General features: G+C 58.9%; 2 protein-coding genes across 2 annotated transcripts in view; one reads left to right on the top strand and one right to left on the bottom strand.

The window, feature by feature from the left end:
- Positions 1 to 795: 795 nt before the first annotated feature.
- On the top strand, positions 796 to 5238 carry LOC116637604 (G-protein coupled receptor 35-like). Its single transcript, XM_032413153.1, has 2 exons — positions 796 to 1674; positions 5155 to 5238. Exons 1-2 carry the CDS (start codon positions 796 to 798, stop codon positions 5236 to 5238), a joined length of 963 nt encoding a protein of 320 aa, XP_032269044.1.
- Positions 5239 to 6687: 1449 nt separating this feature from the next.
- The window catches only part of AQP12B (aquaporin 12B), an 11481-nt gene continuing 1419 nt past the window's right edge, over positions 6688 to 16749 (bottom strand). The window contains 4 exon segments of the mRNA XM_032413144.1: positions 6688 to 6802; positions 13346 to 13391; positions 13394 to 13519; positions 15314 to 15430. Coding sequence (XP_032269035.1) covers positions 6688 to 6802; positions 13346 to 13391; positions 13394 to 13519; positions 15314 to 15430 — 404 coding nt within the window.

The raw sequence follows: 16749 nt of genomic DNA, 5'->3' as shown, positions 1-16749 counted from the left end.
GGGGGGGGACAGAGATGGGGAGACAGTGGGGGGCAGTGGGGGACAGAGGTAGAGCCGGCGGGACAGAGATGGGGCAGTGGGGGACAGAGGTAGAGAAGGAGGAAGAGAGAGAATGGGGGAGATGGGGGTAAGGTAGGGGGAGAGCTTTTGGTGGGAAGAAGGGGAAAGGAGGGCCCCAAGGAGGAGGGTAGACAGTGAGAGGGAGGGCAGAGAGGGGTGGCTGGGATGAGGGAGACACACAGACACAGAAGCAGGGAGACCAACAGAAAGTCAGGAGAGAAGACAGGGTCAGCCTGGGGATCCCACTGCTCTCCTGATGGGCCGGGGGTGCTCCCTCTCTGCAGACTGGCCTGTGGCCCCTGCCAGAGGGGAGCGGGGGCCCCACTCCATGGGCCATGGGCCGATGGTCCTTGGACAGGGCCACAGGATGTCAGGGGGTGGGGGAGGGCAGTAAAGTGGCAGAGGTCTTGGGCTGAGCTAAAGCCTCTGGTGGAGAAGCCCAGAGAGGAGCCCCCACAGAGCTCCCTTCCATGGCAGGGGGCCACTGTCCACACCCTGGAATCTAGTCCCTCTGGACGGGGCAGGGGAGGTGGCCTCAGTGGAGCTTCTTGGGGTCAAGAGAGGGAGGCCTTGGGGCTGTAACTGGAAGTGGGGGAAGGGGGGGGGGGGGGAGACAGAGAGCAGGGTGGTAGAGGAGGGGCGGGACCACAGCAGCATTTCCCTCCCTGCCCCCAGGTGAAGCTGGTCACCAGAGCCCCCACCGGCTCCCCACCGCCTGTCAGGCCGTGCACGCTGATGGCCTCCGGGAACAGCTCTCATGGCTGCATACCTGGCCCGGGCGGGCGCGTCCTGTCCCAGGTCACCAGGGTCTCCATCTGCTTCATCTTGGCTCTGGGGCTGCCGCTCAACGGCCTCGGGCTCTGGGTGTTCTGCTGCCGCCTGCGCAGGTGGACGGAGACCCGCGTCTACATGGCCAACCTGGTGGCGGCCGACTTCCTGCTGCTGCTGAGCCTGCCCGGAGTCCTGCACACGCTGGGCCAGGAGCAGGGGGACCGGGAGGGCCCTGTGTGCAGGGTTCTGCAGAGCTTCTACTATGTCAACACCTACATGAGCATGGGCCTCATCACGGCCATCGCCGTGGACCGCTACACCGCCCTGCGCTTTCCCCTGCGGGCCCGGGCCTGGCGCAGCCCCCGCCAGGCCGCCCTCACCTGCCTGGCCCTCTGGCTGCTGGTCTTTGGGACTGTGGCCCTGGTAGCGTCCTTGCTCCCTGCAGACGAGAACTTCTGCTTCAGGCAGGGACATAGCCGGGGCACCAAGACCCTTGCCTTCTCCCTGCTGTTCTTCTTCCTCTCACTGCTCATCCTCAGCTTCTGCTCGGGGCAGGTGCTCTGGCATCTGCTCGGCGGACTCACGCGGGCTCCGCCCCAGGAGGCCGGCCGCATCCTCAAAGCCCTCCGTGTAGTGGCCACCAACCTGGCCACCTTCGTGCTCTGTTTCCTCCCACTGCACGTGGCCTTGATGGCCAAGCTTGTGGCCAAGTGGACAAGTGCAGCCTGCCCCACCGTCCAGAGCGTCACTGACTTCATCCAGGTGGCCGCCCGCATGGCCAACGCCAACTGCTGCCTGGATGCCATCAGCTACTATTTTGTGGCCACAGAATTCCAGGAAGAGGTGGGGGCCATCCTCAGAATGCCCTGGCCTTTCCGGGGATGGATGCGGGGCGCTCCTGCAGGTGACCACCCTGACCTGGCCGTCCGCGGGGGGCGGGGGGCAGCTGAGGAGAGCGATGCAGGACGGGCCCCACACACGGCCCTGCAGCAGGCAGCTCAGGGCCCCCCGGGTCCCCCACAAGGCAACTCTTTCCCCTCCTCCATGGCATCCACAAGGAGCCTCCCTGCTCACAGTGTGACTTTGGATTTATGAGTCCTGGAGATGGGGCTATTGCTCAGCAAGGAGAATTTAAGCAAGGAATTAAAGGATCACCACCAGATCGCCACCAGATCTTTCTTCTCCCAGCTCTACTGGCTTAGCCCCTTGGGCTGCTTCCTTCGCAGCGTGCACCCCCTCCCCCAACCTCAGCCCTCAAGCTCCAGGATGCAGGGTGACCCTGACCTACGCCAGGCTGACCTCCAACCTCTCTGCTCCACCCCTGCGGGTGCTCAGGAAGGGAAGGACCCTCTGAGTACCCAGGTAGCACTCCTTGGCAAGTACTGAGGAGGGTGTTTAAAAAACCACATTTTTCTGTGTCACCTATAGATTATGATTAGACACCAAAATCTATCAAAGTTCCAAGGTCTCTCTTCAGGTCTGTAACCACTGCAGACAGAACCCCCTAGATCCCAGGGCTGAGGGACGCCAGGCTCTAAGTGTAGGGATGTTTACAGAGATACAGCCGCTAATTAAGTTCAAAGACATTCCTTTGTAAAAAATGTTCAGTTGTGTTTCTGAAGAGCATCAAAGAGGTCCAGTCCTTACTTTTGGGGTGCTTCTCGGGGCCCCTTGTCCCGCCACACACTTCACACCTCCCAGCACCACTGGCAGCCCCCATCCTCCCACTCTGGGCCAGGCCCGTGGACACCTGCAGGCTGAGCTGAGGGGCCTGATGGCCGCTCTGTTAGCGGGGGACAGGAGGGGCTCTCCCCACAACACTTGGCCGTCAGGATGTGTCCACTGGGCTGGGGCCCGAGGGCATAGCTGGGAATGGAGTTTCAGGATCAGCACAAACACCTCCACTGAGAAGCGGAGGCAGGAGACGGCCCTGAGGGACTCTTGCTGGAGACTGGGGTCCCCAAACTGGGCCCGAGGAAGCAGAAGGAGGTGCTCCCAAGAGCCTCAGGTGACCAGAGGGAGAATGGGAGACCCAGACCCCTGTCCCCTTCCCCCCACCCTGCTCCTCTCCCCTCTCCCTCTCCCACCCACCCCTGCCACCTGCCCCGGCCTCCTCAGAGCCGTCTGCCTGGCGGGGCAGTCTGTGGGCCCTCCTGGGCGTGCCCCTGGCCACACGGGCAGAATGAGAGCAGCTGGCCTCCAGGCTGTGCCCCAGCTGGACCTGTCAGCTGCAGTGCCACCAGCTTCCAGGTGACGGAGATGCGCGTCCTGACTCAGACAAAGCAGCAGGCCCTGCACCCGCACGGTGGCCAGTCCCATTCTGCGGGTGCACCAGTGCCCTGGCCTTCTGCTGCCTGCAGCCCCGGGCTCACGGGGCCTCCCCGGCCTCCCGACCTCTGGCAGAGGCTCACCTGCCCCCCCACCGGCAACACACACTTGTTCCGGTCGGCGGGCCGCCAGAGAGGCCGTCTGTGTGGCCAAGGCTGACGGTGGCATCACTGCCCATGGCCACCGCTCCAGCAGCTGTCCTGTCCGTGGCCCACGTGTAGAGCTTCTTGCGGTGCCAGGAGTGCAGCCACAGTCACGGCCCCTCCGTCCTCTTGGGGCAGCCAGCTGGCTGACGGGGGAAGTCAGGCCTGGGCCGCATCTCCCCCTCCCCACACACAGAAATCATAGGGCATAAAGTCCACCCTACCTGGTCTGACCCTGACCACCAGTGCACGGGGAAAGGGCCCCTGAAAGGGGATCCCACTGCTCTCCTGATGGGCTGGGGGTGCTCCCTCTCTGCAGACTGGCCTGTGGGGCCTTGGAAGAGAACGCTGAGCGGGAGCGACCCATGGAGGCCCGATCCTCCATCTCCACCTGTCCAAGCACCCTCAGGGCAGCGGTGCAGTCTGGCTCAGGGAGGCAGCCACCCCCTCTGAGCCCACTGGTGCGGCCTCCCTCCCCGGCCAGTGCTGCCCTTCACCCAGGGAGCCCAAGTCCCACTCTGGGGAGATGCGTGTGGTGGTCCAGAGAGGTAGGGCTCTTGCTCCTTGGGGCTCCAGCTGTTGGCAAACACGTGGGAGGCACATGGGCTCACCCACTTCTCCAGCACCCCGTTAAGGCCCACCAAGCATCCTTGGTACACCTGCTTTGTAAGTGAGTAGCCTAAAGGCAAACCATCTCGTCCTTAACACAGGGATCCGTGCTGCTCCTCCCGGCATTCCTTGACCTTAAAACTCATGATTCCGGCCCATGTGTTAGTCTATAATCTTTTTGAACTTTTACAAGACTGTACCTCTGACCTACTGATTTGTGGCTCTTTAGGTAAAAAGGTATATAAGCCTTGTAAAAACTGTTCATTGTCTGGAACACTTTCTTCCCTGTGAAGATCGTGTTTCCCGGGCAGCTGTCCTAATCTGGGCTTGAATAAAACTATTTTCTTCTTGTATTAGTGTTCTTTCTGGTCAATTTGCATTGTCACCTGTTGGGTCTGCCGTTGACAACCAGTGCTGGGCACGAGCGCTCCCCCTGCTGGCCACCGGACACGCTAACCGAGGTTCCCACTTGCCACACCCCTCTCGCCTCTCCAATTTTTACTCCTAGCTGCCCCCTTCTCAGCCCACCGCAGCCTCTGGAAGCCTGCCTGCCACTGCCCTGTTGGCCTCTGCCCAGGAGCCCAGTGAGCCTGTGCAGGATGGCTCTTGGTCCAGCAAACATAATAAAATAAAATTAGAAAAAAAAAAAGAGAATGTGGTCCTTGATCCCGGCTGCAGGAGTGCAAATTCAGGGGGCGCGCTTACCAGCCTGTTTCCTCTTTGCCTCAGTGTTCTCGCTTGTAGCCTGAGGACCCTCAGATCCTGGGTCACCTCTAACATTTGTGAAGCCCAGGACATTGATGTAGGAAAGACGTTAGGTTTCGAAGCTTACGGCCAAGAAAGAATTCTTGAGATGTCTTTGGTGCAAACAGGTGGTTTTATGAAAGCGCGGGGACAGGATCTGTGGGTGGGAAGAGCTGCACCGGGGTCATGAGGCCCATTATATGCTTTCAAGTTGGGAGGGGGTTAGGGACAGTGTAAACCTCCCATGTATTTTGGCAACGAGGTTTCCAGGATCCCGAGGGGGCTAGCTATTGTTGGGAAAAGGTCATTTATTACCGTCTAATAAAACCTGAGTCATGAGACCCTTCAGATGTATATCGGTGGGTCATGTGCTCGGGGGATGATTGCCAACATGTATCTTGGTGGGTAGAGATAAAGGAAGTTTCCAAAGGAATTTTTATGTTTTAAAGTGGACTTACAGGATCCTAGGGGTCAAGGTAAGGTTGTCTTTTGCCCTTAGCAAAGTATCAACATCGAGACAGGTGAGTCCCTAGAGGAAGGCCACTCTGCCTGGTTCGAGGACTTGTCCATGGGCTGTGGGTAGGAAGGACATTTAGTAATTTTTCTTCTGCCTCTGTTTCCCACATCAGACATGACCACAGGTGGAGACCCACATGCTTGTCTAAGTATTTAAAGCTTACATCTGTGCTTTGAAGCCTGGCCTTGGTGCCTGCCCCAGCCCCCCGCCCCCCACCGACCCCCTGCTCCGCCCCAAGCCCTAGATCACAGGGCTGAGGAGCTGCCCTCTCCCTGGTCCAGCCCTGGGAGTCCAAGCCATAGCACCATCTGTGGGACCAGGCCAGGACTCCTGGGGTGACTCCTGAGCCGGGGACAATAGGGGGCCTTCGTGGGCACTCCCTTAGCCATCCACAGGATTCCTAGGAATCCTCCAAACAGCTCACATAAGCAGAGGACAGGGCAGGCCCATCCTGCCCGTGCTCTCTCTTTGAGTGGCTCTGAGAAACAGCCTCTGCACTTGCTGGGAGGCCCTGTGGGTCCAGGCATTGCAGGCTTTGGTCCCTCTGTCCGTGACATTGAGGTCAGTCCAAGAGGCTGGCCAGCTGGTCACCATCTCCCTGCCAAAATGCGGAGCGGCTCTGCCTCAGACTTGGGGAAGTGTGGCCGGGCCTGGAGAGCCCCGCGACAGGGCTGCCGTGGACTGGATGCGAGAAGCTGTTAGAGGGAGGGGTGGCCACCCACAGTATGCAGTGGGGGTTCCTTTGATAAAACAGCCACCTATGTGCAGGCTGCAGCCAAAGCCCAGGAGGATGGTTTACTGCTGTGGTGGATTGGGAGGGGTGGGGGGGCGCATCCCAGGAAAAACCGGGCCAACGGGGGCCTCTCAGCTGCGGGCACCAAGGAAGGACTCAGCAGAGGATTGGGGCTGTGGGAGTGATTTAGGGCAGGGTGGGGTGGGCAAGAGCTTGCGGATGGCGGGGCAGCCCAACGGCGTCTCCTCTCCAGCCCTCGGCCGGGAAGGTGGGTGGCGTGAGGCTGGCTGCCGCCCTCAGTGGACAACAAGAAGCGGTCGTCCGCGTGGGCCGGTGGGCGACGCCGGGTCATGCTGGCCGGGGCCGCCTATCCTTGTCTCGTTTTCCTCCCAGACATGGAGACCCCTCCGCGAAGGCTGACATTCCGTGGGGTCGCCTGCAGCACCGGGGACCGCGACGGCTCGGCAGAGGGGGGCCGCTTTTCTCTCTCGCCACCCCTCTGCCCGTGGGCACGTGAGACCAGATGTCTGTGGCGTCGCCGCCGCCCTTCGTGGGCATCTGCTCTGTGGCAAGGCGGCCCGGGCCCGGGGGCAGCAGCGGTGCAGGCAGTCATCAGCCGCGAAGTGCCCGCCAGCCACGGGCCACGGCCACGGGCCACAAAGCCGAGGGAGGCCAATGGTCAGCACACTTTCCTACAAAGGGTCAGAGTTCATATTTTCAATCTCCTTTGGCCCTCGCCGGCTCCGCCCGCAACTCTGGGTGGGCAACGCCAGTGGGCAAGGTCATGTGCCAACAAAGCTCTCCTGATGGGGCGGCAGCGTGCCCAGGACCCGGCGGGCGATGGCGGGCGGGCTGCAGACGCGGGCGGCTTCTTCCGTGAGCCCGTTCCCCACGGCCCTGGAACGGAAGGATCTCCCGGAGCTGCGGCAGGGGCCCAAGGGTGGCAGGTCTTCTGGGTGGAGGTGGCAGCCCCTGGACTTCTGCCCGGATGCCCACCCCGGCACAGGGACGCTGGTAGCACGGGGCACCCCCGAGCTCCCTCTCCCCGGGGGCAGCTCAGTACAAGTATTGGGTTCCTTTAGGGTAAAGTCCAATTTTCCAACGTTGAGGTTTGGGATGAAAATACGAGGGAAATTTAAGTGTCAAGTGTGACCTGGGGACGGGACTCTACCTTTCGAAGTATTTGAAGGAACAGCTGTTAAGCGTATGTCGACTGGTTCCAAGTACAATCACAGGGGCGAGTGGTACGGAAACAGCGGGACAGACAAGGGTCCAGCTACAGGAACGTAGGCCTGCCGTCCTGGGGAGCCACCCTGGAGTGGAGCAGCGGGGGGCCGGTAGGATAAACGGGGAGTGGTGAGGGTTTCTGGGGTGACCCGCTCCACCCAGGGAAGAGCCCAGAGCGCAGCGCTTGCATGACCAGGGGTGGGTGGGGGATGGGGGGTGGGGGATGGGGGGCGGATCTGAGTATCTGTGCAACACGGGGCTTTCAGCAGTGGGATCTCAGGACGTCATTTGTTTTTTAGGTTAGCCTGGCCATACGCTGCACAGGGGGCATGGGGCAGGCAGGGAAGCACGACGCTGCGGCAGATGTCCCAAGGCTCCCAGAAGCAGCCGGACGGAACACTCAGACCAGGGAGGAAATGGGAATCCTGCTCAGCGGGACCATCTCAGTGGCCCATGTGGATGGCGTTGTCTGGTGCCAGACTCTGTTCTGGGCGCCCTACATGGACGAGCCATCTCACCACTTCCTTGGGCCACTGAAAAGTATGTCTGGATTACAGGTGGACAGAGCCCCTCATTCAGGGGCAGCCATCCTTGTAGAGTTGGGAAGGAGGCCTGCCATCCCTCCAGGTGGTGTGGACCCTTGTCCCTGGCAGTGACGTGTTCTGACAGTGCTCTGAGGAGTAAAGGACAGCTGGACCCCCCGCATCGGGCCCCCGGCCCCCGCCAGACCTCCCTGGCCTGCTGATGGCCATGCTGGTGGGCAGCTGAGCCGAGCGGGGGCCATGATGCCCAAGGTCAAGCGTGCAGGCAGGCCTTCCACGTGGTCTGTGTCCCCAGGCCCTGCCCTGCCCTGCCGAGGTCTAAACTGCCCACAGTCATCAGCTCCCACTGTCACCGGGGCTGGCCAGGCCGTGGCTGAGGTCAGAGGTGGCCAGGGACGGGGTAAGGATGCCATTGACCTCTGAGGTCCTTTCCAAACCAAGCACCAGGGAGCAGGGAAGGGGGTCGGGGATCCTGCAAAATCTTGGTCGCCTTCATAATTTGCCTGAGGCTGGCCTGGCTGAAGAGGGGCGGGTTTGACCCATGACCTCTGTTCAGGGCTGCCTGGGGCACTTCCCCTGGTGAGGTTCCTTCCCGCTGTTTCCGCACAGGAGGTTCAGGGAGGTTGGCTGGAGGAGAGCGAGCCCACCCCTGCCCTCGGGGTCACGGCTGAGCTCAGGTCCCCGTTGGACACCCCCCTGGCCCCATCTCCTCTGCAGGAGCCCCCAAAGTGTGCTCTGGGCACCGGGTCCTGAGAGATGCTGATCAGCGTCAGAGTGGGGCGGGGGGGAGGGGGGCCCCCAGAAACAAGGGTGGGGGTGGGCTGCTTGTGGAGGAAAATCCTCATCGGGAGCTGGATCTCGGGGCGAAGGGCGGAGGCGGCCCGTCCACGGGGCAGGCCTCCCGCAGCCGCACACACGCTCGAGCCGTGAGTGCTGAAGGTGAGGGTGATCTGCCCTAACAGCGTTCCCAAACTTTTTTCACCTGAATTTTGTTAGTTGAACCTGTTAGTCTCCTGTCAGAGCAAATGCATCTCTTGGTCCACACCCATGTTCCTCTTCGCAGCCTTGAGAGCCGGGCGCCCCCAAATACCGTCCTTGGGTCCAGAACCGCGGGAAGGGACAGGGCGCCCCTCGTACACATCGCTGTCCCCAGAATTCCCATTCTGTCCAGCTTCACTTCGAGGGATCGCAGAGTCCCTTAACCACAGCAGTGAGTCCAAACGAGAGAAAACCAAACTTGCTCTAGATGAGAGACCACGTATCCCAGATTCCGGATCAAGAGAAGAGACATATTGAACAGCAGTGAGACTAGTCTACTTGCACTGTCTGGAAATCACATAAGATGGAAACTATTTACTAATAAGATCCACGTGTGTAGAATGTACATTTATAAAACACTACCCTGAAATTACCATCTTATCAGGTCTCTGGGACATTGTACAGACACTTAATAATAGCAATAAAACCAAAAGAGAAAAAACAATTGGATTTATTTTAGAAGATAAAAATCTGGCTGTGTTTCTGGGTTGTTTGATTACGTGTGTTAGCAACAACGAAATACCGTAAGCACACTCCCCACAAACAGAATGACGCGGAAGCACTCGTGAGAGTCACCTGCAGCTCTAGCACATCGTCTAAGAATTATAATCTAAGAGGTTCCCATGTGAGCCGTGAATGGTCATTTAATAGCAATAACACCAAAAGAGAAAATCAAAACCATTTCAGTAGAAAGAAAGGGGTCTGACTGTGGTCCCGCATCTTCAGAAGCAGGCTCAGGGGAAGGTGGGGCAGCTCGGAGGGACTCACTTTGGGGACTCTTGGGCACGGGAGCCCCACGCACCGATTCAGCAGCAGCTGAAGGCGGACGGGGTGGAGAGGGGTCTGGGAATGTGAGGGGGGTTGGCACTGAGGGGAACTTCTGATGAAAACTGGAACGTTGATGTGAAGGGCTTGTATCTGCCGCCCCCGAATGTGCTGGGGGGACAGATGCTGTGTGGGACCGTGGGACCAGGGAATGCTTCCCCTACCTAATAATGTAAATTAGAAGGCACGCTGATGCCCCCTTCCACCGATCCTGATTGGGTGAGCTCAGTGGGGATCCTGATTGGGTGAGCTCAGTGGGGGCCCGTAAGATGGCCCAAGCCTTCCCGCTGTGACCCTCAGGTGCTAACGTGCTCCCAGGCAAGAGCTGCTTGCCTGGCTGTCCACCTGGGCAGGCCCGGGGCTGGTCCCACTGTGCCCTGCGGGGCCCAGCCCAGAGCTGCATGCAGGGTCCAGGGCAGCCACAGCGGCTTCGGGGTCTGTGTGAAAGCCCCAGCCCCAGCAGGGTTGCTAGGAGAGAGTGCTGCCTCTGGGGTTTGGGGCCGGGACGGTGAGCCCGGCTTGGGCCAGGAGGCACTGAGGGCCACCTGGGCTTTGGTCTGTCCCCTTGAAGGATGCAACAGATGTTCAGGAGCCCCCTGGGCCTCTCTTCGGCTGGTGGGGACCGGCTTCCGCTAGAGAGAGGCAGCCTGTCCCTTCCCTCAACAGCCCAGGCCTGCTCCCAGGCTGGGCCCCGGGGAAGGGGTGGGTCATGTCCTGCAGCTCCTAAGTGATGACCGGCCTGGGGTGAGATTTTGTCTGAATGCAGATGCTGTGTCCTCCCGCCAGGCTCCTGGCCGCTCCGCAGGGCATGCGTGCTCCCGGGGGCCCGACGTCTCTGTGCAGAGAAGCTTTGGGGTTTTGAATGTGTGGCCGCCTGGGCGGGGAGAATTGGTGCCTGATGCGGTCTGTGTTCCTCTTACCGTGAGCGATGCTGCTGGGCGTCAAAGTCCATTCGTGTACCTTTTTCTGTGAATCCTCTGTTCATGTTTTGCTTTTTTTCCTGTTTTTGAAAATATTTTTTAGAGAGTTCTTTGCACATTAGTCTTTACCCTTCATCTGGGACCAAGGTTGCAAACTGTTTTTTTCCTAGTTTGCCGTTTGTCGTTTGACTTCGTTACGACGTGGCCACCTACGCCAGTGTCGGGTTTATTAGGGGTCGTTAGAGGAATCGATGCTTTTCACTGCTTCTGGATTTTCTGTCCTGGTTAGAAAGATCTCCCCTACTCCCACGTTTAGAAAGAACTTTACCCATGTTTTCAAGTTTTCACAGGTGGGTCTCTGGTGGCTTTTGAGTCCCTTCTGGGATTTTACTCTGGTGCCAGGTACAGATCTCATCCTGTGACCTGGTCCCAGCACTGCTTACCGAGATGCCTGCCTGCTACCCAGTGACGCGAGGGGCCACGCTCAGACACTACGTGTCCTCCGTCCTTGGGCCTGGCTGTGGACAGCCCCCTCCGCCCACCGGCCAGTAGCACTTCCTCTGCCTGCAGAGGGTGTGGGTTGTGTTTGATGACCCCACACGGCCAGGCCCGCCTCCCATGTGTGTCCTGTGTGGGCCTTTCTTAGCTGTTCCGGCTTGCTTATTTTTTTCGTACTAATCTTAGAATCTGGTGTTTAGCATAAGAACAACTTTGGCTTTTATTATTTATTATTTTTATTACTATTATATATTTATAATTCTATATTATATAATTTTATGCTAGTAAGTTTATTATTATTGTATTATTAACATTTATATATTAACTTGGGGAGAATGGACATCTTTAGGATGTTGGGATATCCTATCTAAGAGCAAAGAGTGACTTTCCCTATTTTTTCTTTTTTTTTTTTAAAGATTTTATTTATTTGTGTGAGAAAGAGAGAGAGAGCACAAGCAGGGGGAGCGGCAGAGAGAGAAGCAGGCTCCCCACGGAGCAGGGAGCCTGATGCGGGGCTCGATCCCAGGACCCTGGGACCATGACCTGAGCTGAAGGCAGAGGTTTAATCAACTGAGCCACCCGGGTGTCCCATGACTTTCCCTATTTTCAAGTCTTTCAGGAATTTTAAAAAATTTTCATTGGAACCAGGCATCGTGCCTTCTTCGTTAAATGTATTGCTAAGCACTTGATAGCTTTGCGTCATTGTCACCTCTCTGCTGGTTGCTGGCTCCGTGAAGCCCACTGGATTTCTTCCGCCTGTTAATGTTGCCTTCTGCTGCATTAACGAGCTGTTACAGCTCATGTCAGATTTTGCACTGTTTCCTGTATCACTATCCTATGATCTGCAAATAGGACTGCTCTTCCTCTCATTGTTTCCTCCCGTCCAGTTGCATCAGCTCGTGTCTCGGGCGCCCCCCTCGGTGGGACGTGGACGCCTGGCTGTCTTTCTGACTCAGCCAGAACGTCTGTGGTCTGTGCCCACCGAGCGCGGTGCCGTCGTGCGCGCGCACTGCGTGTGTGACTAAGAAATGGTCCATCACCTTCTAAGGTTAGCTCCTTTTTGGACAGGGAATGGATGTCGTATTTTCCCAGATGCCTTTTAAGTGTCAGTGGAGATGACTGTATGATTTCATTCCTCAATTAATAAGGTGAATTATATTAAAGAACAGCCCAATATTGAACCACTCTTGCCTCCTTCATGTTAAACTTTTTTTTTCAGTAGTTTTTAAGTTGTCTTCCATGTTAGTAATAGGTTCATCAAAGCTTTGTATGAAAATTGTGTTCTTTTCCATCAAATGCAGTGTTCCTTAAATTTAATGTGTGCGTCCAAGCTTGTGGAATTTGCTTTACAATGTTAAAGTTTTCCAAAATAAAGATCCCAAACTCCAAGAATTCTAATAATTTGCTGATATACTTTATTGCAATGTCCACACGTTTGCTTTTCTTATACTAATTTGCTGGTTAAATTTGCTGTGGGAGCACCGGAAGCTTCTGACCTGGAAGTGTTTGTGCAGAGGCCGCGAGGACGTTCTATGGGGAGGGATGTGCTGTTGGCCTGTGGTCTCGGGTCCCCCTGAGGAACCTCTCCTCTTTCCTGGGGCTGCGACCTCTGCTATCGTCCCCCAGCCCCCCATCCCACACAGACTCCCTTGGAAAGGAGCTGGTCGGCCCCCCATCCCAGTACCACCCCTGTGTGCTCATGGTCCTCCTTCTAGAAGCCTCCGTGAAGCCCCATCAGGCCCTGCGGAAGCTACACCGGGCTGGCTGTGGGGGGCCTGCTCACCCCTCCCAGGGTGGCCACTCCAAGGAGGGGCTGGGGCCCAGACGGAGCACCCTCACTGCCGGGTGGGTGGGGAGAGGATTTAAAGGGGGTGAAGGGGCAGCCACAGGAAGTGGGGTGGGGGAGGCTTCTTTCTCTCCCATCCCCCGGGAAGCTGGTGCAGGGAGACATGGCCACCACACGAGGGCAGAGCTCACCCAGGACCTCCCTGTTTCCTGTCTCTCAGGACAGCTAGCACCATCGGCGCAAACTGCTCCGCTCGGGTCTTCCCAGGACCAGGGGGACGCACACTGGACCTCTTGCTTTCCCTCCCGGGTCTTACCTTTGGTTCTAATTCTGAAAAGAAGAGGCAAAAGACACCTTGTGGGACATAGAGGTGACTCAGACCAGCCTCCCTTGTGGACTGGTGTCACCCCTGCCTGCCCTTCCAGAAGCCTCTGTCAGGCCAGGGAGACAGGCAGGTCTCAGGAATGGTTTATGGACAAATGGTTTCCGGGGAGGAAGTGGTGCGGTCTCGTCCCCCCTCAGCTCGGAGGGGTCCCAGGGTCCAGCCAGGGCCGCTCACCGGGACTGTGCCGGCTCAGCTGGAGCCCGGCAGCTGCCGCCCCACCCGCTCCGTGTGGGCTCCCGGCTTCTGTACCCCTCTGCAGGCGTCGGGTATCTCTCAGCCCCGGGCTCCGCTTCCCTCTAGGAGTCCGGTACTTGTTCTTCTGGTTGTACAACAGGTTTCTCTGGAAAAGGCGAGGAAGGCGGCCAGGGTACCACACGACAGCCAGGACCGGGCCTGCGAGGAACCGAGGGTCAGACCACGGGGCCCGGCAGGCGCACTGGGTGCTGACCCCAGACCATCCGTGTGACGGGGGATCCTGCAGCCGGGACCTGGGCGAGCCTGCCCGTCTCTACCAGGGAGCCCTTACCTAGCTCTTCCCCAGGGGCCGACTCCCAGACCACGACTCCCAGACCCCAGACCACACTCTGGGGCCCCGGGCTCAGCATTCCCTGCACCAATGTCCTGAGCCACGTGCACAGCCTGTTCCTTCTTCCCAGGGCTGCCTCCTGAAGGTGACCTGTCATCTGTATGAATGGCTGTTTAGGGGGTGTGGGCAAGAGTAGAGGTGAGGACCGAGGGGGGAGAGAGCAGGGGGGCTGAGGGCAGGGGCAGGGCCTGGCCCCTGGTTCCTAGGTTCTTTCCTGAACTCGCAGAGCAGAGAATCCTGAATTCCCTCCTGGCTGCCCGGGTCATTGGGAAGGTGTTTGCCACGGCAGGAGAGGGGAGCACATTATCTCTAAGTTTCATGTGAACCCTTTAAGGACTCAAACTGCAATGTGTGGGCCCCATTAAGTTCAGGGGTGGCCTCCATGGACACCCCAGCTGCTGTGCTTCTGAGAATGGCCCCTGGGCCCACACATGCCCATGCTTCGCTTGCCGCACCTCCTTTACCTTGAGTGGGATGCTGGGACCACCCCTGCTACGGAGGAGGGACATCCCAGGGAGGTGAGTGACTTGCTCAGGGTCATCTGGGCACACGTGGAGAGTCACGGCCCGGGGAGCCACCCCCACTTCCCAGGCCCAACTGCTCTAAACAGACAAGAGATTCAGTAAACGGCATCAGCCCACCAGCGGGGAAAGAAATGCCAAGGAGACTGAACAGCCAGGGGATGACAAACGTGAGTGGGACCCAGGGAGCAGAATCCTCAGCCAGCATGTGGACGGCTGAAAGGCAACCCGTTTCGGTCCACAGAATCCCAAAGTTCCAGCAGGGTGCATCCCAGGTCCCCTGGAGGTGGGATGTGCCCGGTGCTGACCTGCAGGGTGCGCTGCCCTGTGTGTGAGAAGCTCAGCATCCCGGAGCCCTGTTCCTATGGAAACGGCCTTGGCGGTCCCCATCCCGACACTGGCGGGAGGCAGAGAGGCTGTGCAGGAGCACCCCAAGGGTGGGAGTCCCCTCCCCGAACAGGGACAAAGTGGGCATGCGCACAGAGGGTGTGCTGCCCTCCCAGCCTCTTCCCCCCTCACCCCTGTGAGTCCTCCAAAGGGAACCCTAATGGCTTTGGACATCATGACGGCAGTTACGGAGTCAGAGGCTGTATCAGGTTGAATGGAGTCCCCCCTGAATTCATGTCCTTCCCAGAACCTCAAAATGTGACCTTATTTAAAATAGGATCTTTGTAAATGTAAGTAGTTAAACTGATGAGGTCACTCTGGAGAAGAGTGGACCTAACTCCAGTGTGGCTGGTGTCCTTCTACGAGGAGCAGTGGAGACAGACAGACTCACAGCGGAGGCCACATGAGGACGGGCAGAGATTGGAGAGGTGTGGCCACAAGCCAAGAGATGCCCAGGACTGACAGCCAGCACCAGAGGCCAGGAGCTCAGGGAGGGGCCCCATCGGCCCTTAGAGAGAGCATGGCCCAGACACCTACGTTTCTGAGCACTCGCCTTGACGAGTGCAAGCAGCCCCTGAACCGGCTCCCCACCAGTGAACTAGACCACAGGCATGTCCACCAGGAACGCTTCGTGAGTCCTCCCCAAGTCACCGTCCACGGCTGGCCTTGTCTGCTGCCCGCAGCGACCCTTACCTGTCAGAGGACCCAGCCAGTACACCTGGGTGCACTCCAGCAGGGTGAGCCCCGAGCAGGGGAAGGTGACCGAGGTGGCCAGGGCGGGGTTGAAGAAGGCGGACGTGAAAGGTCCAGCTGTGGGAGGAAACACAGACGGTCTTTGTGGGGCCCTGTCTGCCGCCGCCTCTCCTTGGGACGGAGCCCTGTGCCTGGGGCCTGGAGCTCAGCCCATCCTGACCCCCTGATGCTGATGGGGACATGGGCAGGAGGGCCACTCAACCAAGGCCAGCTCCATGGGATCAGGGAGCAGCCAGGACAAGAGTCTCTCCACGATCGTCCACCACCCATCCCAACTGCTCACCCCTGGATGAACTCCCTTCCCCCACCCTTTTTCTCCCCCATCCGCCTGTGGGAGGTTGTCCTTGAGAGAAAGGGGGACAGAGACAGACAGAGACAGAGATGGAGAGAGAGACAGAGACGGTGAGATGGGGAGACAGACAGGGGCAGAGACAGAGCGACATCAGCGAAGGGCTGAGCCCAGTGAGGAAACAAGAGAAGGGAGGAGGGATGGGGCGGACGAGGAGAGACTGGGAAGAGCGCCAGCATCCCTCCACCCTGGGCCGGGTAGACCACGGCCAAGGAGCAGCGGCTTCGCGTGCACAGGCCCGGGCGAAGCTGGAGGTGGAACCAGGCTCTGGGGGCGGCGTCCTGGGTGGCTGCTGGGCTGAAGCAGGAGCTCCCGGCGTCTCCCCAGGGCCGGAGCCCAGGCAGTCTGGACGCAGAGCCCTGCTCCTGGCAAGTTTCTGCTCACCTATGCCTCAGTTTCCCCACCTGTACATGGGCTCTAGCAGTGCCTTCCTAGACACACAGTGACTGTCTTCTGCCAGACCGTGGACAGCGTCTCAGAAAGTCAGCCCCAAGTGCTGGTTCCTTCCCACCGGCCTAGCCCGCCCCAAACGCACACTCAGGAGGGCTCAGCCCTCAGGCCCTTCTAGTTGTAGCCCCAGCACCCTGAGCAGGTGTGAGGCACCCGCTGAATGACCTCCATCTTGCAGCTGACCTCAGCTCTCTGCTTCTCCACCAAGGTAGGAAGGGCAGCTTCCACAGTGACTGAAGAACCCCCGGAGAGCTCGGTCCAGAGGCCCAGGGCCCCGGGCACAGGCATGGAGGATGGGAGGATCAGAGGATGGGGGGAGGGTGGGAAGATGGGAGGAAGATAGGGGGATGGGAGGATGGGAAGGGGATGGGAGGATGGGAGTAGGATGGGAGGATGGGAGGAGGATGGGAGGATGGGGGATGGGAGTATGGGAGGATGGGAGGAGTATGGGGGGATGGGAGAATGGGAGGAGGATGGGGGATGGGAGGATGGGAAGAGGATAGGAGGATGGGAGGATGGGGGATGGGAGAATGGGAGGATGGGAGGAGGATGGGGGGATGGGAGGATGGGAGGAGGA

This window comes from Phoca vitulina, unplaced genomic scaffold (assembly GCF_004348235.1).
Source record: "Phoca vitulina isolate PV1807 unplaced genomic scaffold, GSC_HSeal_1.0 scaffold1, whole genome shotgun sequence".
NCBI lineage: Eukaryota > Metazoa > Chordata > Mammalia > Carnivora > Phocidae > Phoca > Phoca vitulina.
Note: the sequence above shows the minus strand (reverse complement) of the source record. Positions and strands in the feature narration are given on the sequence as shown.